At 44.0% G+C, this 26,416-nt stretch overlaps 1 protein-coding gene across 17 annotated transcripts in view; it reads right to left on the reverse strand.

Moving 5' to 3' along the window:
* Positions 1-26,416, reverse strand: part of PARD3 (par-3 family cell polarity regulator) — a 919,963-nt gene that overhangs the window by 512,012 nt on the left and 381,535 nt on the right. For 13 of the 17 annotated variants that reach the window (XM_063922110.1, XM_063922109.1, XM_063922107.1 and 10 more), the window contains exons 4-5: positions 13,953-14,131; positions 7,518-7,649 (exon numbers count right to left, since the gene is read on the reverse strand). In XM_063922110.1, the coding sequence (XP_063778180.1) occupies positions 7,518-7,649; positions 13,953-14,131 (311 nt within the window). The remainder of the gene's footprint in view (positions 1-7,517; positions 7,650-13,952; positions 14,132-26,416) is intronic. The other 4 variants (XM_063922114.1, XM_063922121.1, XM_063922120.1 and 1 more) reach the window with 1 other exon arrangement.

Consider the following 26,416-nt stretch of genomic DNA (forward strand, 5'->3'; position numbering starts at 1 on the left):
CACATATTTTATCATAAATACAATTGCTTGAAATGTAACAATACAAAGAGACGGATTTATTTTTTAATCTTGCCAAATAGCTCAATGGAATTAGTCAATGATGTAAACTAAGCAAATAAAAAATAATGAATTACCAGTATAAGAAGCTGAAAGCCTAGACTGCAGCTTTTCATTCTATTAATGTATAGCACTTGGCTACTTAACCTTGACTCTAGTTTCCCCTTATTCTAGTACTGCTAAGGCAAGTATCATCTAATATCTCATCAAAGTAACATCTGATCTGGACAAACTCATACCTCTATAAGGCATAATACCATTAGAGACAATTGAGACAACACTCCTAAACTTCTTCCAGGTTGGTCATATGACAGAGTATTCTTAAAAAAATCTGCACAACAACGCCAACTTGTCCCGTGTGCAATATGGGGCTGAAGCAGAGTAGGACTTAAACAAGTGTACATACAAAAATATGCAAATTGGATACACTCATTCTTAGTATACAGACCACATGTATATGTGCGTATGTAGAATTGAGTGAATCATGATTGCTAGGGACTAGAGAGTGACCGGATGTTAACAGTAAGGGTGTGTTCCCATAAGAGGGAACAGAAAGCAAAGCATTTCAATGTTGTATCTAAGGGAAAGTAAGATAAACACCTTGTGTGAATGGTCACATAAAACCATTTTGCAGATTGGGTAGACCAGCATGGATACTGTGATGCATACCCCTCAGCAGATAGGAAAAAATAGGATTTTAATTACCTACCGGTAAATCCTTTTCTCGTAGTCCGTAGAAGGGTGCTGGGGTCCACATTGGTACCATGGGGGGTATAGACAGGTCCACTAGGAGCCATTGGCACTTTAAGAGTTTGCAAGTGTGGGCTGGCTCCTCCCTCTATGCCCCTCCTACCAGACCCAGTCTAGAAACTGTGCCCGAGGAGACGGACATCTTCGAGAGAAGGATTACACACACACATTTTTTCCAAATACGATGGTAATGTTTAGACGTTACTCCTTTCCTAGCCTGTATCAGGGTAGGAATAACCTTGTTCGGAATGCCCTTCGAAGCTAGTATCTGGCGTTCAACCTCCATGCCGTCAAACGTAGCTGTGGTAAGTCTTGATAGGCGAATGGCCCCTGCTGCAGCAGGTCTTCCCGAAGAGGAAGAGGCCTCGGCTCTTCTAGCAGTAGAAGATCAGCATACCAAGCCCTTCTTGGCCAGTCCGGAGCAATGAGGATTGCCTGAACTTCTGTTCACCTTATGAGTTTGAGAACTCTTGGAATGCGTGGAAGTGGAGGAAACACATACACCGACTGGAACACCCACGGAGTCACTAGGGTGTCCAAAGACACGGTTTGTGGGTCCCTCGACCTGGAACAATACCGCCGAAGCTTCTTGTTGAGACGAGAGGCCATCATGTCGATTTGGGGTATGCCCCAAAGATCTGTCATCTCCTTGAACACCTCCGGATGGAGGCCCCACTCCCCTGGATGGAGATCGTGTCTGCTGAGGAAGTCTGCTTCACAATTGTCCATTCCCGGAATGAAGATTGCCGACAGCGTCAACGCGTGTTTTTCTGCCCAGAGGATGATTCTTGTTACGTCTGACATTGCAGCTCTGCTCTTCGTTACGCCTTGTCGGTTTATGTAAGCCACTGTCATTACGTTGTCCGACTGTACTTGAACGGCCCGATTTATCAGAAGATGGGCCCCTTGGAGAAGCACGTTGTATATGGTTCTTAGTTCCAGAATGTTTATCGGCAGGCCAGCTTCCAGACTTTGCCACCGTCCTTGGAAGTTTTACCCTTGAGTGACTGCGCCCCAGCCCCGGAGACTTGCATCCGTAGTTAGAAGGATCCAGTCCTGAATCCCGAACCTGCTTCCCTCCAGAAGGTGAGGTAATTGCAGCCACCAGAGGAGTGAAATCCTGCCTTTGGCGACAGACGTATTCTCTGGTGCATGTGTAGATGGGATCCCGACCACTTGTCCAGGAGATCCAGTTGGAAGGACCGAGCGTGAAACCTCTCATACTGCAGAGCCTCGTAAGAGGCCACCATCTTCCCCAGAAGGCAAATGCACTGATGAACCGACACCCAGGCTGGCTTCAGGACATCCCAGACCATTGTTTTTATCACCAACGCTTTGTCCTCTGGAAGAAACACCCTCTGCACTTCCGTGTCGAGGATCATTCCCAGAAAGGACAACCTCCTGGTTGGTTCCAAATGAGATTTTGGGATATTCAGGATCCGACCATGTTCCTTGAGAAGCTGAGTTGTGAGAGCTATTGACTGAAACAGCTTCTCCTTGGACGATGCCTTTATCAGCAGATCGTCCAGATACGGAATTATGTTCACCCCCTGCCTGCGGAGGTGAACCATAATTTCTGCCATCACATTGGTAAAAACCCTTGGTGCTGTGGAGAGGCCGAATGGTAGGGCCTGGAACTGATAATGACAGTCCAACAGAGCGAATCGGAGATAAGCTTGAAGCGGCAGCCAAATCGGAATGTGGAGGTACGCATCCTTGATATCCAGTGATACCAGGAATTCCCCCTCCTCCAGACCTGATATCACTGCCCTTAGAGACTCCATTTTGAACTTGAACTCCCTCAGAAAGGGTTTAGTGATTTTAAGTTCAGAATGGGCCTGACCGAACCATCCGGTTTTGGTACAACGAAAAGGTTCGAATAGTAACCTGTGTTCTTCTTTTGAGGAGGGACTGGTACAATGACCTGTGCCTCCACCAACTTCTGGATGGCTCCCTGTAGGATAGCCCTGTATGCCGGCAAAGCTGGCAAGCCCGATGTGAAGAACCGATGAGGGAGATCTTGAAATTTCAGCCGGTACCCCTGGGACACAATATCTAGTACCCTAAGGTCCAGGCTGGACGACACCCAGACGTGACGGAAATGTCTGAGTCTCGCCCCCACCGGCCCTACCTCCAGGCTGTGCTGTCCACCGTCATGCGGAGGACTTTGGCGCACCTGAAGCAGGCTTCTGTTCTTGAAAACCTGCCGCAGAAGGTTTCTTGGATTTTGGTCGGCCCCCTCTAAAGAAGGTGTCGGCCGGTTTGGTCTTTCTTGGTTTAGAAACTCGAAAGGACTGAGATGCAGGTGAAGAAAAAGGTTTCTGCTGAGGGAAGAAAAGGGGACTTACCCGCTGTAGCCGTGGAGATCCACGCATCCAACGCTTCTGAAGGAAGAAAAGGGTACTTACCCACTGTAGCCGTGGAGATCCACGCATCCAACGCTTCCCCAAAGAGAGCCTGACCTGTGTAGGGTAGGGTCACCACACCTCTCCTGGATTCTGCGTCGACAGAACACTGGCGCAGCCACAGTCCTCGATGAGATGAGACGGACATTGAAGAAATTCCTGCAGCCATTGAACCCAGGTCTTTCATGGATTCCACCATAAAACCTGCAGAATCCTGAATGTTACGGAGAAACAATTCAATGTCACTCTTATCGAACGTATCCAAATCCTCAAGTAACGTGCCTGACCACTTTACTATAGCTTTGGAAATCCATGCACAGGCAATAGTAGGACGGAGAATCGTCCCTGAAGCTGTGTATATGGATTTGAGCGTAGTATCAATTTTTCGATCAGCCGGCTCCTTCAAAGATGTTGATCCTGGGACAGGTAAAACCACCTTTTTTAAGAGTCTGCATACAGACGCGTCAACTATGGGTGGGTTTTTCCATTTCTTTCTATCCTCCTCAGGGAAGGGGAAAGCAACCAGAACCTTTCTAGGTATCTGGAATTTTGTCTCTGGATTTTCCCATGCTTTTTCAAAAATTGCATTTAATTCTTTGGACACAGGGAAGGTTAGCGAGGCTTTCTTATTGTCAGTGAAGTAAGCCTCCTCAACCTGTTCAGGTGTTGTGTCAGTAATATTCAACACATCTCTAATAGCCTCTATCATCAACTGCACTCCTTTTGCAAGAGATGCGGCCCCCTTGAGCACGTCCTCATCACCGTCTGCCGTGTCAGAGTCTGTATCCATGTCGTCTTGCATGATCTGGGCAAAAGCACGTTTGTGGGTACCTACAGAGGGGGTCCTGAGATAACAGAACCAGACCAAACTGCCATAGAATTCTGTAACCTGAGTTGCAGATTTATTCTGAGCAACCCTAGCAGAGATCTGAGAAATCATAGTTTTGATAGCGGATAACCACTCCGGCTCCCTTGCTGGTATCTGCGCTACAACAGTGCAATCCTGAATACATGGAATGAGATCATCCTGAGAGGACATGTCCTCAGCTGCATATGACACAGAGTCCCTGGACATAGCTAACTGGAGACCCCAAACACTCCACACACACAGGGTAGGTTAGACAGAGTTTCCCCCCCTGAGAATGGCAAGAGAGACACAGAGATAAGAGCCAACCCACTCACAGCGCTGTTATATATAAAAGACACCCCTTATCAGCGCCCACTGTGTACTGTAATAGTTGCACAGATCTAATTCACCGCCCCCCATCTCCACCCCCACCCCCCCTTCTACAACCCCCTGGTATCGCACAGGATAGCTGGAGTTGCTTGGAGGGACAGCTCTGTCAGTGTCTGTGTACAGGAACTGCAGGTAGGAAAATGGCGCTGAACACTGCTGGGTCCGCTCTGAGGAAAAGCTCCACCCCTTGAAGATCGCGCGTCTTCCCGCACAAATTCTTTATACTGGCCTGAGGACTCTGTCGCAAGGCGGGGGATTCCGTCCCCTGTTGAGCGTCTAAGTACGGAGGATTCTGAGGCTAGCCTGGGGATTCAGTCTCCGGTTAGCGTCTGTGACCAGTGTAGGGTATTAGGTCGCTGGCTCAGGATGTCCCTCAAAGCGCCAACACTGTGTGATGTTGAGCCTTCCCGGAGCGCAGCTGCTCAGAGCTGCGCTCCTACCATTGTGCTGCCATATCTCGCCTCTTCTGATCTTCTGGCTCTGTAAGTGGGTGGCGGCATGCTGCCGGGGTGAGCGATCCCCTGTGGCGGGGAACGTTCGATCCCCTCAGGAGCTCAGTGTCCTTTCAGAGCAGATAGGGTCTCATACCCCGCAGGGCAGACACTGCTCCCCCCCCTTAGTCCCTCGAAGCAGGGAGGCTGTTGCCAGCAGCCTCCCTTGAAAACAATAAACTCTAAAATAAACTTTAACTAAAGAAGCTCTGTAGCTGTGACCGGCTCCTCTGGGCACATTTTCTAAACTGGGTCTGGTAAGAGGGGCATAGAGGGGGGAGCCAGCCCACACTCTCCAACTCTTAAAGTACCAATGGCTCCTAGTGGACCAGTCTATACCCCCCATGGTACTAATGACCCCAGCATCCTCTAGGACGTAACAGAAAATATGCTTTTCCCCATGCAGGTTTTGATTGGGGGTTTTCGTTGTTGTTGCATAAATGACTCCAGATATTTGTATATCATGAATAAACCAAGTGAGATCCTTGCTATGCCGATTTTGACTATGCAATTTCCCTTGAACTCCCCCAGAGCTCAGATAGCACATATTTTGACTATCTGTACTTTCGATTTTGTCTATGTACAGTATGACCAATTTTGACTATACTTTGTACTAGATAGTACACTAGTCAAGATTGACTTGCCTGCACAGTCTATCTAGCCTTGCGGTACTGACCCCACGGGAGCACGCATCGGTATCGAATCAGTATCGCAAGCTGCCTAATACCATGAAATGTGCACTAGCTTTCCATAAGATTTTGACTATATAGTCAAAATCTTACAGATTTATCTCAACGTGTGTACACACCTAAAGCTGCGCTCACACGGTGCGAGGCGCCGCATAGCCTGACACTGACTATACGACAGCGCCTGAGCCCAGCACCGCGATACAGTCAATTGTTGGGCTGCCTGCACAGTCTATTTTTCCTTATGATGCCGATCCCGTGGGACCGCGCATCGGCATCGCAAGGACTATAAACACGGTGCAATATGCTCTATATTTTCTTACGATTTTGACTATATAGTCAAAATCGCAAGAAATATTGCACCTGGTGTACACAGCCTTAGAGCCAAAACTAATGTGTGCTATAATATAACTGCTAACAGTGTGCAGATGCCCTAGTTATGTTCTTGAAAAGTGAAAACAAGCATCCAGCTCACTCTGACCTTAATACTGAAAATCAAGTTACATTTGGACTAGTAACTTGATTTAATGGCTATAATGCTTTTAATTTTCCCATCAACCTTGTAAAGTAGATCTACAGGGCTTGTGCTAAGCTGCAACCAAGAAAGCTCAAATATTATCTGAATATGTTTTTTACCCCAATGTTTAATAATTCTTAGAGATTAATTTACATGCGCCTGTATTGTTTTAATTTAGATCACTGCTGAGAGAGATTTCTGCAATTTGATTTCAGAAAATCAAATTTTGTATCAGCCTAGGTAGAAATGAAATAAAGATGACAGACTGGTAGAAGAAATAATGTCATTGCATATGGGTAAATTATGGTCTCATCTCGAGCAGAGGAGGAGCAGATAAACAACAAATATACTATCAGGCATGGATCATCAGATGCTACCACTAAGATTAAAAGGCAAATAAGGCAAATTGTGGATGTTATCCTCTAAGAATGTTTGATATAAGCAAGAAACATGAAGAGATAAACCCCAAAATAACAGTCTTCTCATTTTATCGGGACATCTCTGACCTGAACAAGGTTTGGCCATATAGATCATGCATTAAGTAAGAGAGTTGGATCTCTTATCTGGGAACTCTACTCAGACAGTTCCGAAAACCAGTGGTTAAAGTAATGTATAATTATTGCAGCTGTTGTCTTTCTTCCTACAGTTAATATGTGGAACACTGTTAAACAATGTAACTGGGAGAGCAATGTCGGAGGCTATAAGATACGAATAATTTTTATATGTGTGTTATTATATAAAATAGACAGTAGAAAAGTACAAATTACAGAAAAGCATTTACAATTGTAAATGCCACAGCTGTTCTTTGTAGCCATGTTAAGGATGAGTCCAAACCAAGTTCCACTGCCACTGCCCAGCTTAACAAAACTGGAATCAGAACTGAATTATCTTGCAAGGGTGTTTTCTTAAACTTACTCGATATGTATCAATTGTAGATTGTTGCCTATGGACATATACTGAGGGACCAGAAAACATCCCCACAAAAGAACCCGCCAATGCTTCTAGACAAGATTCCAGTTACAAGCTTCCTACCAGGTTTCAGTGATGCTTTTTGGGGAGTGTAACGATTACCAGGGCACAGAGTCATGGCTAGATCACTGCAATGTTTGGTATGCCACCACTGCCTATTGTCTACTGTTTATTGCCAAAGTAAGTGAAAAACACGCTCGCACTTTAAAAATTCAACTACTTAAATTTTTTACCTCACAAGAAAACAAAGAGCTATAACGCCATAAGACCCCGGGATGTATGCACTTACAGACAGCAGAATACAAATTCTACTTGTTTTTCTGTGTTGAGAGGATGACATGGCTTCAACTTCTTATACTGGGCATAAGGGGATGTTTTGGCGTCATATAAAGTATTAATGTTTACCTGCTCCTGCCTCTCTAGCCACGTGTCCACCAGAGGGTGACTGGCACTCAGGGAAGAGCGAGCTTTATCTCTTTCAAACTGTTGAGACCAGTTATTGGTATCTCTGGGCAGACTTCTGTAGTTCTCATCTTTCTGTTTTAAAAGAAAGAAAAATACATTATTGAGGGGGGAACTACTCGAACATTGTGTATACAGTGCATACACATCTGGGTGTTCTATTCTTTGTAAAACAATACACACTATATTTTTTCCCTACAACAAGAATCCAATTATATATATATATATATATATAAATATATATACACATATACATATATATATATATATATATATATATATATATACACACACACATTTATTTGTTTATTAACAGTTTCTTATATAGCGCAGCAAATTCCGTTGCGCTTTACAATTTGAAATAACAATAACAAACTGGGTGATAACAGTCATAGAGGTAGGAAGGCCCTGCTCGCAAGCTTACAATCTATAGGAAAATAGGCATGTGTACACAAGGAAAGGTGCTATCTATTGCATAGAATGAGAAGACATGTGAGGATGTGTGTGGACTGTACAGAGTGGATGCAATTTGATAGGAAGGTTTATGAAAGTTATGTGGGTGGTTCTGGAATTTGATATGCTTGCCTAAAGAAGTGAGTTTTCAGGGAACGCTTGAAGGTTTGGAGACTAGAGTAGAGTCTTATTGTGCGTGGTAGGGCATTTCACAGAGTGGGTGCAGCACGATGAAAGTCCTGCAATCGTGAGTGGGAGCGAGTAATGAGTGTGGATGAGAGACGCAGGTCTTGTGAAGAGCGAAGAGATCGGGTTGGGAGATATGGAAGTGATGTACGTTGGTGTAGTTTGGTTAATGGCCTTGTGTGTGAGTAAAAGTATTTTATATTGAATGCGGTAGAGTACAGGTAACCAATGGAGGGACTGACAGAGTGGATCTGCAGACGATGAACGTCTAGCAAGGAAGATAAGCCTCACCGCTGCATTCAGAATGGATTGTAGTGGTGAGAGTCTCGTTTTGGGAAGACCAGTTAGGAGACTATTGCAATAATCAATGCGGGAGATAATGAGAGCGTGGATTAGAGTTTTAGCAGCGTCTTGTGTAAGGTATGGTCGTATTTTGGATATGTTTTTTTAGATGCATGTAACATGATCTTGAGACAGATTGAATGTGGGGAACAAAGGACAGATCAAAGTCAAGGATGACACCTAGGCAGCGAGCTTGTAGGATAAGGTAGATAGTCGAGTTTTCAACAGTGATAGAGATATCAGGTTGGTACCTACTATTGGCCGGTGGAAATATAATTAACTCTGTCTTTGAAATATTCAGTTTGAGGTGGCGAGATGTCATCCAGGATGAAATGGCAGAAAGGCATTCAGTGACACGGTCCAGTACAGATAGGGACAAGTCAGGGTAGGATAGATAGATTTGAGTATCATCTGCGTACAGATACTGAAAACCAAAAGAGCTGATTAGTTTACCAAGAGATGAGGTATAGATAGAGAAAAGCAGAGGACCCAAGACTGAGCCTTGCGGTTCTCCAACTGAAAGAGGTAGCGAAGAGGAGGTAGATTCAGAGAAGCGAACACTGAAGGAGCGATTAGAGAGGTAAGATAGGAACCAAGAAAGGGCTGTGTCTTTAAGACCTAGGGATTGTAGTGTCTGTATGAGAAGAGAGTGGTCTACAGTGTCAAATACAGCAGATAAATCATACATACACACACACACACACACACACACACACACATACATACATACAGAGCTATATCTCAGTCTCCAGAAAACAAAGTTAAGAAGTTAAGATTGGTAATATATTCAGCTATATAGGTTAGGCTGTATTTCAGTTCAACGGCCAGAGTCATTTCAGTAAGTTGGATAGGTGTGGCATACACCACGTCATGTTTTCAGTCTCACTCTGATGTGGCTACACAGTAATCCTGAAATGTTACTAAAATAACTCATCTCCCCCTACAGTCACGACAAACACGGAGAACTACTGCTGCCATTTCACAAATATTATGTTTGCTCCATGCTTTTCATGTACTCGTCATGTATTCTGTGTACTCGTCAGCTTCTAAATAACCTATGACTGCCATAGTTCAGCTTCCAGTAAGTAGCACCACCATTCAATGTAAATAGGTTACATAAATACAGGAGCATTGCTATCCACCAGGAAATTCCTCTTGTGGAAACTCTCGCTTCTTATCCACAAAGAAAATACCGGGCTTCCCCTAAGATGAGCAAGATGCTTCTACAGCCTCAGTCTTAATGGAACTGATCCCCACTTACTCTTTACACATCCCTAACTTTATTTCTTCCTAGGTATAAACCTGGCACGTATCTAAGCCTATAGGTAAACTTACAATCTTAAAACGAATCTGGACTATTAAAAAATATGTCATTTTGCCTTGGCACAGGTAATGTATCCTTTTACCTTGTGTCTGACAAACAGTGTCCTGCTTTGCTACGTCTATTGCACCAGGTCATACAGCTATATCACTATGTTACTTGGGCAATGCTCACAATGTGGCACAAGCTGCACATGAACAGGGCTGTCCATGTCATTAGCCCATGTACTAGCCATCAGCTTGCATCAATACACAATAGTATGCAGGCAAATAATCCCCCACACCTCTCCTGGTGCCTTCAGAGAGGTGATCACTGGGGCATCTATAGAGAAGGGTGAAGTGAACTGATGGTTTAGTAAGTCTCAGTATACTGGTCATGGCCTATTTATAATATGCTACCAAAATTATGAACAGGCAGCATTTTTATTCTAACAGGTACCATTACTCACAAGTTACAAGATGATGTAAGATTTATACAGGTGGAGTCTCCCATATCCTAAATTCTGAAATACAGAATTTTTTTAAGCATGACCGAGACAGTGACACCTTTGCCTTCTGATGGTTCACTGTGCACAAGCTTTGTTTAATGCACAAAATTATTACAAATATTGTACAGATAAACCACCGATTATCCAACACCTTTTTTTAATTCAGACACAAAGTGCCGGGGGAAGTTAGGAAAGGCTTAGCTAGGCTGCGGAGGAGATGGGAGGGGTGTCAGGCTGCGGGAGGGCTGCAGGGTAGAATTAGGCTGCGGTGTGGGGAGTTAGGTTGCTGCTGGTACCACTGCAGCAGACAACACTGATAATCTGGCAAAATGGATCATCCGGCACAGTGCCGAAACCAAGGGTGCCGGATTACTGGTGGTGTACATGTATAAAATTACCTTTAGGATATGTGTATAAGGTGTATATGAGACATAAATGCCTTCTGTGTTTAGACTTGGGTCCCATCCCCAATATATCTCATTATGGTATGCAATTATTCCAAAATACGGTAAATTAGATATCCAAAGTACTTCTGTTCCCAAGCATTCTAAATATGGGAGACTCAACCCACAGTATAACAGCTTTCGCACTCTGGACAAGTCTTTAGATGCCTAATTTATTCATACAGAATAAGATATAAGAATTACAAATTATACCATAAAAAAAGAATTGGTTCCCTGTACCATTGGGGAGTACCACAAGAGAAAAAAATCCCTGTGCACAGGTCACCGTAATAAACCAAAAAGAAAAGAAAAAGAAAGCCCTAGATTAAGCGGACTTGTTTATTAATTCAAGTGTGAAATAGGATGGTTAGTGGCTCCAGACATATGGTGTAGGTAAGTGGACCTCACAATAGGGCTCTTACAGCAATCCAAGGATGCAGTGATTTAAATGAATGAAGCATGCTCCTTGCTGAGAGGATGGTCTGGTTTTGAGCTTATTGTTTAAATTTACAGACAGTCACATCTATCCATTCAGAACAAAACCTGCAGCTCGTCTGTGTGATCCTGGAGCAATACTGCCACTTATGAGAGGATCAGGGGGTAAGTGGGAGCACTTACGCCCCGCATAGTTCCATCTATCAACACAGGCTGATACAGACAACTGACCCATCTTTCAGCATTCCCAGAACATTACAGTAATTGAATGAAAAGTACCCAATGTTAATGTTCATCACCAACATCGTTGTGCCATAGACATAAGTAGTAAAAAAAAAAAAAATCCTCAGAAGGTGAAACTATAAGCCCAAAAATGAACACATCTTTTAAAACATCATGTACAAAGAAACAATGGCGATATCCTGGATGTAATGTGTATATGTGTAGAATGTGCTATAAAAAAGAAAACATTGTATTTTATGCAGAATGTGGTTACACTGTGATGCTTTGTCCAAGCTCATGATAAACATCACAAAAATATGTAATATAACCAAATAAGTGAACATGCTCCTGAGTGACAGCAACTACTGAAACATCAACGTGAGAACAGTTGGTCATGAAGACAAGGTTGGTTCTATATCGGAGGGGCTGAAGGGACCTTCTGACGTATTGAGGGGAGGAGCTACGTCACCAGGGGCAGGAGCTACGGGCGAACAGGGTACCCGAAAAGTACCCTCGCGAGCTCGCTTCGCTCGCCACGCTTCGGGCACGGTGGCTCGCTCCGCTCCGCTTCGCTCACCACCTAATTACTAAAGGTAATAGTTGGTGGCGTGGATAGTAGAGGAACTATCCCGCTGGCCTAGCTCCTCCCCCTTGCGTCGTAACTCCTCCCCCTTACAGAAAAGGTCCCTTAGCCCACTTGATTCTAGCATCTACCATGAAGACAATACTCTGAGTTGGGACATAATACTTTCCTGCAAGTAACAAATTCCCACTACAAAAGAGGTTATATTATTAAACAAGGCAATTACTATGCAGCTAAATGCAGTTTGTCACAAACTAAACATTTGCCTGCTGCTGAAAATCTCTATACTTTATTGTGCATCCTACAATTTCTACTAATTTGTCTTGTTACCATTTTTGCTTTCAATTATACATTTCAAACTTTTTCTACTCAACTACAATAATGATTTTAGCCAGGGCTAATACATGTCCTGACATCCGAATTAAACAGGAAGCTGTAGCTGCGAATCAGACGCTGGCTTCCTCATGGAGTACAAAATGTGTGTGCGTGGTGTTTGGGAGGACTCAGGGTGCGGTATGGAGGCACATAGAAGGAAGCTACATCTGCACCCCCCGGAAATAATAACCCTGTAAAGTGGCGAGTATGAAATGTCATAGAATAATAGATGGGGCTGGTAAGAGATGAGCGCTACTCACACCCACTACCAAAGGCATTGAGTTGTCACTTTTAATCTTGGGAACACTATGGCCCAGATTTATCAATCCTTGGAGAGTAATAAATTGCATGTTGATAAAGTACCAGCCAATCAGCTTCTAACTGCCATGTTATTGTCTGTGTTTGAAAAATGACAGTTAGGGTCTGATTGGTTGGTACTTTATCACCATGTAATTTATCACTCTCCAAGGCTTGATAAATCTGGGCAAATATTTGACCTGGTGCAGTATACTCAGGCGTTCCACTTCATTCTTACGTAAACAAATTTACTATTTCCATCTATTCTGCCACCATTACAAACACAAAAAGATATAAATTCAGCTAAAAGGGGTTATTCAATTAGCCCAGATATATCTCCCGATAGAGCTAATTTTGAACATGGTCATTATCAGGTTATTCAATTAAAGCCTGTTTTTTTGAAGGGAGAAAAAAAGTCTAATTTTCGTGCAAGAACACATGGGAGACCCATGCGTTATCACAGGTTTTAAGGTCTGATTATTAGGGATTATGCTTTGCATTCCTAAAGAACCCAAAACATAATCCCTGATAAATGCCGGATATTGGGGGAAATTGAACAGCTCCGGGCGAATCAATTCACTGCAGTAAATCACTGCAGCTAATTTAATACCCCTCCTACTGTATATGTCCAAAGTTTAAACAGAGAGATATTTGGAGATATTCCATCACTAAAACTACAAAGATTCCTATTAAAAGGTCCCACTTTACTGTTATATACGAATTACAGGTCCATATTAAACACAAAAAGCACACTGCATTTTAAATGTACCAACAAACTGATTTTAGAACATTAACATGGAAAATCTACACATTGTAATATAATTTTGCTAGGGTTTTATTTTGCAATGATAATTTTATTGTAATATATATATATATATATATATATATATATATATATATATCTTTAATGTTAAGCTCTAGTACAATTTACAGCCTGATCAATTAAAAGTTATGTGCCCCCCAGTAATCCAGCAGCATATGGGATTACAGATGGGAGAAGGTGAACTTGGAGCAAGATAATTGTTTCAAACATATTTATGTGAGTCTGACCCCTCACCAGGGACGCGAGAACAGCAGACATAACAGTTGTACTTTTCACAGGGAGAATAGCTGCCTCGGGGCTGAAGCCCAGTGGAGGATGCTGTAATAACAGTATTGACATGAAGAAACAATTAAAACGAGATAGCAGAACGGGAAAGCTCAATTGCAGACAGAAAATCTATGCAATCTATACCTTTCTGTCATTGGCGTTCTGGCCTCCGGGGTGGCTCTTCTTTGTGAACCCTGCTGTTGTAGACCACCTAGTGGGGTTCCTGCGAGATGGCTCCTCAGATGGGAAGTTGGAGTCACTCACTGAAGTGGTTATGCCAACCAGTGCTGGATCGCTACTACGTCGTACATGCAGTGGCATATCTGAAAATACAATACACACATTAAAGAAAACCCAATTACTGAAATTAACACATTGAGATAAATATTAAAAAGACTAGTACTGGGAAAACAGTGCAGTTATCACATGCATTATCTAGCCTCCCCTCCTTTGTATGTAGAGAGCCAGACACTATATTATAAAGACAGCATGTGTTTGAGCAAATAAATTAATTAAAATGATTAAAATTTGTAAAAAAATGGTAGCACCCATCCATAACTTTTGTATTATAATGTTAAATATATGTGTATATATATATATATATATATATATATATACAGCGGCACTCAGGGACAGACTCATGGATATTCAAAGCAAGCGGTGTTTAATCCATTCTAGTGCAAAAAAAAGACCATCCAACGTTTCGGGGTGCTAACACCCCTTTGTCAAGGTGAACAAAGGGGTGTTAGCACCCAGAAACGTTGGATGGTCTTTTTTTTGCACTAGAATGGATTAAACACCGCTTGCTTTGAATATCCATGAGTCTGTCCCTGAGTGCCGCTGCATGCTAGGATTTGCTGTATGTACAACAGTTTCCAGAAGGCACCAGGGCTCCATTTACAGGGAAGGGTGAGTGCCTATCCGATGTCGTATATGTATATATATATATATATATATATATTTTTTTATTTATTTTATTTTTTTTTATTTATTTTTTTAAATGCTTGACATGGGGTAATAGAAAAAAAAATGCACACACAGTTAAGAGCAGGAAACAGATAAAGGGCATCATTCAGACTTGGTCGCCAATGCGGCACACAGCGCAGTATTTTGGCAAACTGCACACGTGCAGCGGCCGCATCACGCATGCACACACATTGCGGTTGCATTCCCGATGTCTGCGACTGCAATGGCAGTGGCGGCAGTCGACGCAGTGTTGGGGGGGGGGGGGGGGGCATTCCGAACAGGGGTGGGGGGGGTCCATTTTTGGGGTGGCTGCACGACTTAACACGTAGCCACTCCGATTACAAAAATGTTGGCCGACCGTCTGACAGCACAGCCAGGCTACGCTGCCATGGTTCAACCTAAAAGTGTGTACATGGTGCGATATGCACTTAACTTTCCTTACAATTTGACTATATAGTCAAAATCATAAGGAAAGTTAGTGCATATTGCACCGTGTGCACAGAGCTTGCGATGCCGATGCGCGGTTCCGCAGGATCGGCATCACAAGCAAAAATAAGATTTTACTTACCGATAAATCTATTTCTCGTAGTCCGTAGTGGATGCTGGGGACTCCGTCAGGACCATGGGGATTAGCGGCTCCGCAGGAGACAGGGCACAAAAATAAAGCTTTAGGATCAGGTGGTGTGCACTGGCTCCTCCCCCTATGACCCTCCTCCAAGCCTCAGTTAGGATACTGTGCCCGGACGAGCGTACACAATAAGGAAGGATTTTGAATCCCGGGTAAGACTCATACCAGCCACACCAATCACACCGTACAACTTGTGATCTGAACCCAGTTAACAGTATGACAACGTAGGAGCCTCTGAACAGATGGCTCACAACAAGAACAACCCGATTTTTTTGTAACAATAACTATGTACAAGTATTGCAGACAATCCGCACTTGGGATGGGCGCCCAGCATCCACTACGGACTACGAGAAATAGATTTATCGGTAAGTAAAATCTTATTTTCTCTAACGTCCTAGTGGATGCTGGGGACTCCGTCAGGACCATGGGGATTATACCAAAGCTCCCAAACGGGCGGGAGAGTGCGGATGACTCTGCAGCACCGAATGAGAGAACTCCAGGTCCTCTTTAGCCAGGGTATCAAATTTGTAGAATTTTACAAACGTGTTCTCCCCCGACCACGTAGCTGCTCGGCAGAGTTGTAATGCCGAGACCCCTCGGGCAGCCGCCCAGGATGAGCCCACCTTCCTTGTGGAATGGGCCTTGACAGATTTAGGCTGTGGCAGGCCTGCCACAGAATGTGCAAGTTGAATTGTGCTACAAATCCAACGAGCAATCGTCTGCTTAGAAGCAGGAGCACCCAGCTTGTTGGGTGCATACAGTATAAACAGCGAGTCAGATTTTCTGACTCCAGCCGTCCTTGAAATATATATTTTCAATGCCCTGACAACGTCCAGCAACTTGGAATCCTCCAAATCGCTAGTAGCCGCAGGCACCACAATAGGCTGGTTCAGGTGAAACGCTGACACCACCTTAGGCAGAAAATGAGGACGCGTCCGCAGTTCTGCTCTGTCCGAATGGAAAATCAGATATGGGCTTTTATACGATAAAGCCGCCAATTTTGACACTCTCCTGGCTGAAGCCAGGGCCAGTAGCATGGTTACTTTCTATGTAAGATATTTCAAATCCGCCGATTTGAGTGGCTCAAACCAATGGGATTTGAGAAAATCCAAAACTACATTAAGGTCCCACGGAGCCACTGGGGGCACAACCGGGGGCTGTATATGTAGTACTCCTTTTACAAAAGTCTGGACTTCAGGAACTGAAGCCAATTCTTTCTGGAAGAAAATCGACAGGGCCGAAATTTGAACCTTAATGGACCCCAACTTGAGGCCCATAGACAATCCTGTTTGCAGGAAATGTAGGAATCGACCCAATTGAAATTCCTCCGTGGGGGCCTTCCTGGCCTCACACCACGCAACATATTTTCTCCAAATGCGGTGATAATGTTGTGCAGTCACCTCCTTCCTGGCTTTAACCAGTGTAGGAATGACCTCTTCTGGAATGCCTTTTTCCCTTAGAATTCGGCGTTCAACCGCCACGCCGTCAAACGCAGCCGCGGTAAGTCTTGGAATAGACACGGTCCCTGCTGAATCAGGTCCCGTCTTAGAGGTAGAGGCCACGGATTTTCCGTGAGCATCTCCTGAAGTTCCGGGTACCAAGTTCTTCTTGGCCAATCCGGAGCCACGAGTATCGTTCTTACTCCCGTTTGCCGTATAATTCTCAGTACTTTGGGTATGAGAGGCAGAGGAGGAAACACATACACTGACTGGAACACCCACGGTGTTACCAGAGCGTCCACAGCTATTGCCTGAGGGTCTCTTGACCTGGCGCAGTACCTGTCCAGTTTTTTGTTGAGGCGAGACGCCATCATATCCACCTTTGGTTTTTCCCAACGGTTCACAATCATGTGTAAGACTTCTGGATGAAGTCCCCACTCTCCCGGGTGTAGATCGTGTCTGCTGAGGAAGTCTGCTTCCCAGTTGTCCACTCCCGGAATGAACACTGCTGACAGTGCTATCACATGATCTTCCGCCCAGCGAAGAATCCTTGCAGCTTCTGCCATTGCTCTCCTGCTTCTTGTGCCGCCCTGTCTGTTTACGTGGGCGACTGCCGTGATGTTGTCCGACTGGATCAACACCGGCTGACCCTGAAGCAGGGGTTTTGCCAGGCTTAGAGCATTGTAAATCGCTCTTAGCTCCAGTATATTTATGTGAAGAGACATCTCCAGGCTTGACCATACTCCCTGGAAGTTTCTTCCCTGTGTGACCGCTCCCCAGCCTCTCAGACTGGCATCCGTGGTCACCAGGACCCAGTCCTGTATGCCGAATCTGCGGCCTTCTAACAGATGAGCACTCTGCAACCACCACAGAAGAGACACCCTTGTCCGTGGCGATAAGGTTATCCGCTGATGCATCTGCAGATGCGATCCGGACCATTTGTCCAGCAGATCCCACTGAAAAGTTCGTGCGTGGAATCTGCCGAATGGGATTGCTTCGTAAGAAGCCACCATCTTTCCCAGGACTCTTGTGCATTGATGCACAGACACTTTTCCTGGTTTTAGGAGGTTCCTGACAAGTTCGGATAACTCCTTGGCTTTCTCCTCCGGAAGAAACACCTTTTTCTGAACCGTGTCCAGAATCATTCCCAGGAACAGCAGACGTGTTGTCGGGGTCAACTGAGATTTTGGAAAATTCAGAATCCACCCGTGTTGTTGCAGCACTACTTGGGTTAGTGCTACTCCGTCCTCCAGCTGTTCTCTGGACCTTGCCCTTATCAGGAGATCGTCCAAGTAAGGGATAATTAATACGCCTCTTCTTCGCAGAAGAATCATCATTTCGGCCATTACCTTGGTAAAGACCCGAGGTGCCGTGGACAATCCAAACGGCAGCGTCTGAAACTAATAATGACAGTTTTGCACCACGAACCTGAGGTACCCTTGATGTGAAGGGCAAATTGGGACATGCAGGTAAGCATCTTTTATGTCCAGGGACACCATAAAGTCCCCTTCTTCCAGATTCGCTATCACTGCTCTGAGTGATTCCATCTTGAACTTGAATTTTTGTATGTACAGGTTCAAAGATTTCAGATTTAGAATAGGTCTTACCGAGCCGTCCGGTTTCGGTACCACAAATAGCGTGGAGTAATACCCCTTTTCCTGTTGTAGGAGGGGTACCTTGATTATCACCTGCTGAGAAAACAGCTTGTGAATGGCTTCCAATACCGTCGCCCTGTCTGAGGGAGACGTTGGCAAAGCAGACTTTAGGAACCGGCGAGGGGGAGACTTCTAGAATTCCAACCTGTAACCCTGAGATACTACCTGCAGGATCCAGGGGTCCACCTGTGAGCAAGCCCACTGCGCGCTGAAATTCTTGAGTCGACCCCCCACCGTTCCCGAGTCCGCTTGTAAAGCCCCAGCGTCATGCTGAGGGCTTTGCAGAACCCGCGGAGGGCTTCTGTTCCTGGGAAGGAGCTGCTTGCTGCCCTCTCTTACCCTTTCCTCTGCCTCGGGGCAGATATGACTGTCCTTTTGCCCGCTTCTTATAGGACCGAAAGGACTGCGGATGAAAAGACGGTGTCTTTTTCTGTTGGGGGGGGGGTCTGAGGTAAAAAGGTGTATTTCCCGGCAGTTGCCGTGGCCACCAAATCCGATAGACCGACGCCAAATAATTCCTCCCCTTTATACGGCAATACTTCCATATGCCGTTTGGAATCCGCATCACCTGACCACTGTCGTGTCCATAAACTTCTTCTGGCAGATATGGACATCGCACTTACTCTCGATGCCAGAGTGCAAATATCCCTCTGAGCATCTCGCATATAAAGAAAAGCATCCTTTAATTGCTCTAAAGTCTGTAAAATACTGTCCCTATCCAGGGTATCAATATTTTCAGTCAGGGAATCCGACCAGACCACCCCAGCACTGCACATCCAGGCTGAGGCGATGGCTGGTCGCAGTATAACACCAGTATGTGTGTATATACTTTTTAGGGTAGTTTCCAGCCTCCTATCAGCTGGATCCTTGAGGGCGGCCGTATCAGGAGACGGTAACGCCACTTGTTTTGATAAGCGCGTGAGCGCCTTATCCACCTTAGGGGGTGTTTCCCAGCGCGCCCTAACCTCTGGCGGGAAAGGGTATAATGCCAATAACTTTTTTGAAATTAGCACTTTTCTATCTGGGTTAACCCACGCTTCATCACATACATCATTCAATTCCTCTGATTCAGGAAAAACTACAGGTAGTTTTTTCACCCCCCACATAATACCCCTTTTTGTGGTACTTGTAGTATCAGAGATATGCAAAGCCTCCTTCATTGCCGTGATCATATAACGTGTGGCCCTACTGGAAAATACGTTTGTTTCTTCACCGTCGACACTAGATTCAGTGTCCGTGTCTGGGTCTGTGTCGACCGACTGAGGTAAAGGGCGTTTTACAGCCCCTGACGGTGTCTGAGACGCCTAGCCAGGTACTAACTGGTTTTCCGGCCGTCTCATGTCGTCAACTGATTTTTGTAATGTGCTGACATTATCACGTAATTCCATAAACAAAGCCATCCATTCCGGTGTCGACTCCCTGGGGGGTGACATCACCATTACCGGCAATTGCTCTGCCTCCACACCAACATCGTCCTCATACATGTCGACACACACGTACCGACACACAGCAGACACACAGGGAATGCTCTATTGAAGACAGGACCCCACTAGCCCTTTGGGGAGACAGAGGGAGAGTTTGCCAGCACACACCCAAGCGCTATAATATATATGGGAACAACCCTATATAAGTGTTGTATCCTTATAGCAGCTTAAATATAGTAATATAGCCAAAAAAAGTGCCCCCCCTCTCTGTTTTACCCTGTTTCTGTAGTGCAGTGCAGGGGAGAGTCCTGGGAGCCTTCCTCACAGCGGAGCTGAGCAGGAAAATGGCGCTGTGTGCTGAGGAGAATAAGCCCCGCCCCCTATTTCGGCGGGCTCTTCTTCGGAGTTTGTGAGATCTGGCAGGGGTTAAATACATCCATATAGCCTCAAGGGCTATATGTGATGTATTTTTTAGCCATAAAAAGGTATTATACATTGCTGCCCAGGGCGCCCCCCCAGCGCCCTGCACCCTCCGTGACCGCTGTGTGAAGTGTGCTGACAACAATGGCGCACAGCTGCAGTGCTGTGCGCTACCTCAGGAAGACTGAAAAGTCTTCTGCCGCCTGCTTCTGGACCTCTTCCATCTTCGGCATCTGCAAGGGGGGTCGGCGGCGCGGCTCCGGGACCGGACTCCATGGCTGGGCCTGTGTTCGATCCCTCTGGAGCTAATGGTGTCCAGTAGCCTAAGAAGCCAATCCATCCTGCACGCAGGTGAGTTGACTTCTCTCCCCTAAGTCCCTCGATGCAGTGAGCCTGTTGCCAGCAGGACTCACTGAAAATAAAAAACCTAAAAACTTTTTCTAAGCAGCTCTTTAGGAGAGCCACCTAGATTGCACCCTGCTCGGACGGGCACAAAAACCTAACTGAGGCTTGGAGGAGGGTCATAGGGGGAGGAGCCAGTGCACACCACCTGATCCTAAAGCTTTATTTTTGTGCCCTGTCTCCTGCGGAGCCGCTAATCCCCATGGTCCTGACGGAGTCCCCAGCATCCACTAGGACGTTAGAGAAAATAGACTGTGCAGGCAGCCCAACATTGACTATGTCTGCGGGGCCGGCCTCCGGCCCCATCGAATAGTCAATGTCGGGCTAAAGCCGCATTGCGCCGTGTGTACACGGCTTTAGTTCAGATGTATCCGCAAGCAAGCGAGGAGATGGATGCAGGTCTGGCTGTGTATGCAGCGATCTGCGTTTATCTCTGTATAAGGTCCATCGCTCATATATATCATTTTTTACACAACTGAGGAACATGCAATAATCTGTTCTTATGGAAAATAAAATACTTGCAACACCAAACTTCTTAACAAATAAACTTATTTGAGTGTTTGATTTGGCACTGCAGCAACAAATAAATTAATTTTTTAGGCATTTGAAGAACAATATAAAACACAACAATATATAATTTATTTTACAAATGTGTTTCTGAACAATGACTTTATATAATAATACAATGTAGTTCTACTACTTGTGAAGAAGCAACAATTTCAAAGGCAACCAAAATTTACAGTATTAACAGATACTGTTTCAGCGGATATTACAACCTGTATTTTGTATCATAAGGACAAGTACACAGACTAGTGATAATTTAATCAGACGTTAATTATTCAGTATGCATTTGTTTTGCTGGAGGAAAGAAAGTGCCCAGAGGAAACACAAATGAGAACATAAAAACTCCACACACAGGGCACAGGTTGTAATAGAAGTCATGACACCAACGTTGTCAGATAACATTGCTAAACACTCTGACTCACAACATTCAATGCAAACGCACTGAGGAGCTGTGAGGCACCCATGAAAATTCCAAATGAATAAAGACACATCCTCGTGAATACTGATTAAGCCCACAAAATATAGACTCTTGTGTATCGTAACATGGTCACTTCTAAGGATACGCTAGTGCAAATGAAATATGTGGTGTTGCCGATAGCAACCAAAAAGATTTTCCCTGTCATAACCAATACTGCGCTAGAAAACCTATAGAACCATTTACTTTACACTCATTGTTTAATAATCTGTATCATTTTTATTTACCTGCTTTTGACTTAATTTTATAGTTTATAGTTAAGTAATAGTTTATGAAATGTTTCAAGCATAGTTTTGTGCTGGCAGTGCTAGTTACATAGGCTGGCTGACCGGGAAAGGTCTGCAAGTTCGGTTTCAACACAAAAACATACAAAAAGGTGCGGAGTTGGTAGGAAGGCAAAAAAAAAAAAAAGAAACATGTGAGTAAACCATGTTGCAATGCAAAGGCTGTAAATACATTTACTTTATTTCATGCTGGGTACTGGGCGGTGTAATTCTTACACTGCAATTTAGTTTGGTGTTAAGACACGCCCCTTTCAAATCCAATCTCTCTGAACGTGTTACATCTACCACCCACCTGCAGTGCAACATGGTTTTATCAAGGTGCAAAGTTACTTGCTGTCAGAACCCACCGCATAATCATCTGATCCCCTCCTGGACACTCAAAAAATATATATTTTGCTTTTCAATTAAATATTAAGAGCAGAGGCATTGGCAAACAATAAACTATTGCTAGTTAACGCACGCGTTCATTGCTAGGAAATATCACTGACCTCACATCACACTGACAAATGATGACCAAACGCTCAAGTCATCTCTAATTTGCTTATAAAAAACATGTTCACTTGACCTTTCACAAAATGTTATTATATTTAAGAACTAAAATATGAAAACGCTCATAGGTTTGTTACAATAAGGTCAACAGTGTCTCCTAGTACAGATGAAAAGTGGTCATGCAACCTTTTTACCGTAGATTAAAGGACTCAACATTTTCAAAGAGGTATATTTTATTGAAAGCTAGGTTCGCCACTATACTGGTATATCAAAAATTCACTTTGAGACAAATATTCTAGAGATACCCTCTTCCCCAGATCTAAAGACACAAAGGGGGGAATTCAAATGTTTGAAAAGTCGGTTGGGTGGTTTTTTTTTTCCTATTAGATAGTAAAAAACTGACACCCAACTGACTTTTCAAACAATTGAATCTCCCCCAAAGAATAGAGAACACACAAAGCTTGTCTTTAAAAGTGAAATGTACAAAGGCATACCAAGAAATATTAAATTAGACCAAATTGCATTATTAAATGTGGAATAATGAAGTAATTACCAGCACCTCCCAACCGTCCCAATCATTACAGTGCATGTTCATTTTTAGCAGTAGGGAGAAATGACGACGAGAGGAGAATAAATGGGGTAATTCCAAGTTGATCGCAGCAGGAAATTTTTTTAGCAGCTGGGCAAAACCATGTGCACTGCAGGGGGGGGGGCGCAGATATAACATTTGCAAAAAAGAGTTAGATTTGGGTGGGTTATAGTGTTTCTGTGTAGGGTAAATACTGGCTGCTTTATTTTTACATTGCAAATTAGATTGCAGATTGAACACACCACACCCAAATCTAACTCTCTCTGCACATGTTAAATCTGCCTCCCCTGCAGTGCACATGGTTTTGCCCAACTGCTAAAAAATTTCCTGCTGCGATCAACTTGGAATTACCCCCAAAGAGCAGACGAGCGTTTCAGAACTAGGCACATCTATGAGTATATGTGGACCCAGCCTCTTAGTGATGCGACCACTCCCCCCTTTTGTACAGACATTATTGTTTACAGCTTCTGGAGCAGCCAATGGTGTGATTGCTGCTCTTCCTGGGCCGGAGCTAGCAGTCACATGTTACTTCTGACCACTTTACATAACATTCCATCCGCTGCTAAAATGTGTTATTACCGAAATTGCAGACTTAATTTTATTAACAACGTTTTGTCAGTGAATTCTCACAGTTATTCTTATGAACAGGCAAGCTAAAAATCTATACAGAAGAATGTCGATTATCCAAATACCAAAATTATCGATCTATAGTCACCAAAATGAATATCCGGTGGTATTTTAGCCTATAAAAGCTAAACGTTCACATATTTCAACAAAAAGAGAACAACAAACATAGTTTATAACATATATCCATACAAATTATCTGAACTACCCTTGATGCAAATTAGTCTGGCTAATCATCACTTTACTGTATAGCAATTCTTGTTTAGGACTGAAAGTAAGTAATATCCACACACTAACATTTAGATTTTGCCAGTGTCTTTTACAAAATGTTCAAAAATTAAGTTGACGATACACATAGAAATGATTTTTAGAAAATTTTGTTTTTAAGTGATCTAATAAAACCTAAGCACACGCAGCATAGCCAACACGCCTAATAAAATAGCACTGCATTATGCTGTAGGCACGTGTCCGAGGCAGCTCTCTGCATGCACAGATCTTGAGTGTTGGTTAGGAGTCTACGCAGTTAACTGTAAACAGCAGGCTAATATTTGGAAAATAATTCATTTTTCAACTTGACAGGGACTGGCTCTGTAGGCCAAGGATAAGATAGAGGGTCTAGAAGAGATTATTACTTCTGCAGGAATCGAACTGTCATCAGCGAGAATGAAATACACAGTGCCCCAGAAAAAATGGATAGGTAATAGTGCACAGGGGCTCTGAAGTTTATTAGGACTAAGAAAGGCATTATCAGGTCAAATGCATCTCCCATGTGTGGGCTGAATTATTCTGTACTTAATGCTTTGTGGCAAGGACAATACAGCATAAAGCCAGACAAAAACGTAATCTCTGACCCAGAGAGAGATGTTTATGGAGACACACTGCAGGCTGCTCATTCCTATACAGGAAATTCACATATAGAACAAGTTAGGTTATAGTAAACCTATCAAGGATTCAAAATCTGGGGTGATTCAAATCTTACTGATCTGCCCCCACAAAACACACATTACAGTATGGAATTTTCACTCTGTTTCTTTTGCACCTCTATGGGGAGAAATAAGTAAAGATGTAGTTTTGGAGGGCAATCGCTCATGTTCCAGAGGCATCTTGTAGCATATCCTCGCAAACGGACTTGCCACCAATAAGCTTCAATCCTGTGAATATTCTCAGGCAACAACCATAAGCTTTTTGGAGTGTTCTTTTCCCACTACCACAGCCTTTAACAAGGAAGAAATAAATTAAGTCCTTTTTTAACATCATCTTGTTACATATATAGTAAATGGTACTGGCAGTGGACAGTTGCCATGACTTTCAGTTTACTAAAGCCTGAAGGAGGGATGCAGTAACATTCATTCAAGGCACGGACACTTGGGTGATGGTGGCAGAATATCCCAGGAATACTCAGTTGGGTTCAGATCTGGTGCGCTGTGGATCGCGGTATTGTCACACATGAAGAAATGCTGTAACATGGAGTAAAGGTGAACTCACAGTACCATTAAGCAGAGATGAGCACTGGCCTGGATTGTAAAAGGAATGACTGCACCTGAAGCATTGCAGGAAAATCTGCCATGCATTATAGAGCGATTCATAGCCGGAAAAACACTGGTCTCTGACACTTTTTAGGCTGCTGCCACACATGAACCCGTCTGTTTGGCATAAACACGGTGAAGGATGATTCATATGACCATACACGCTTCCTTCACTGCTCAGTGGTCTGTGATCTGAGCTCTTTGCCCCACAGATCTAATAAACACTGTTTGCCAGGTGTGATGGGCAGCTATGCAGCCTCCTATACCCTGCTATGCAGAGATCTTGCTTGCACCACAGTTTAAATGTTACCTTCAATTGATCTGCAGTTGTTCGCTTGTTTTGCCTTGCACTTCAAATTAATCCACGGCTATCACAATCTATTGCTAACAAATTGATACCAATAAATGTCCCTATATATTAGTTCTATGGCTGGATATGACCACAAATGATTCAGTTGTTATGGATTGGCGAGTTCCTTGCCTGCATTTCCCTTCATTGCAGATTTATAGAAGTTAGCCATCTCCCGCAGACAGATAATACAGTTTTCTGGGGATGTCACCTGAGATAATCACAGGTAATCAATACTATACATAACAAACGTGCCATCCAGACAGAACACTCTACAGGAAAGCAGCAAGCTCTTAGCACATTGCTTTTGTGTTTCTTTGTCTGCGGTTTTGAGGTTTCTCAGTTTAACTGGAGAAATGCCCTATTCAACGAGGCATTGTCTATTTTGTGTACGGAAAACAGATCCTGGCAGCTAGAACATGCTTACATAAATATATGGATTACTGTGAATTCTACGAGAGAAAATCGAGACGAAAGACGCAACATTCTGGGATCACGTCTCTCCCACCTACTGTAATATCGTAAGGTTACTGATTGAAGTCATTCATTGTGGAGTTTACAGTGTTCAGAGCAGCTGTAAGAAGGACGCTCACTGGGTTAGCCCAAATCTGCCATAGACAAACTTCATTTTTCTAAAACAAATTTATACTGTAGTGTTCACTCTAGGCTGTTTTAGCAGGGCGCCACGCCCTGCCCGTTTTTTAGCAGGCAAAACCCGCCCTGCCCCTTTTGCAGCGCCCTGCTAGAACAGCCGCCCGCTTCCTGCCCTCCTGG

The sequence above is a fragment of the Pseudophryne corroboree genome, chromosome 5 (genome assembly GCF_028390025.1).
Source record: "Pseudophryne corroboree isolate aPseCor3 chromosome 5, aPseCor3.hap2, whole genome shotgun sequence".
Classification (NCBI taxonomy): Eukaryota; Metazoa; Chordata; class Amphibia; order Anura; family Myobatrachidae; genus Pseudophryne; species Pseudophryne corroboree.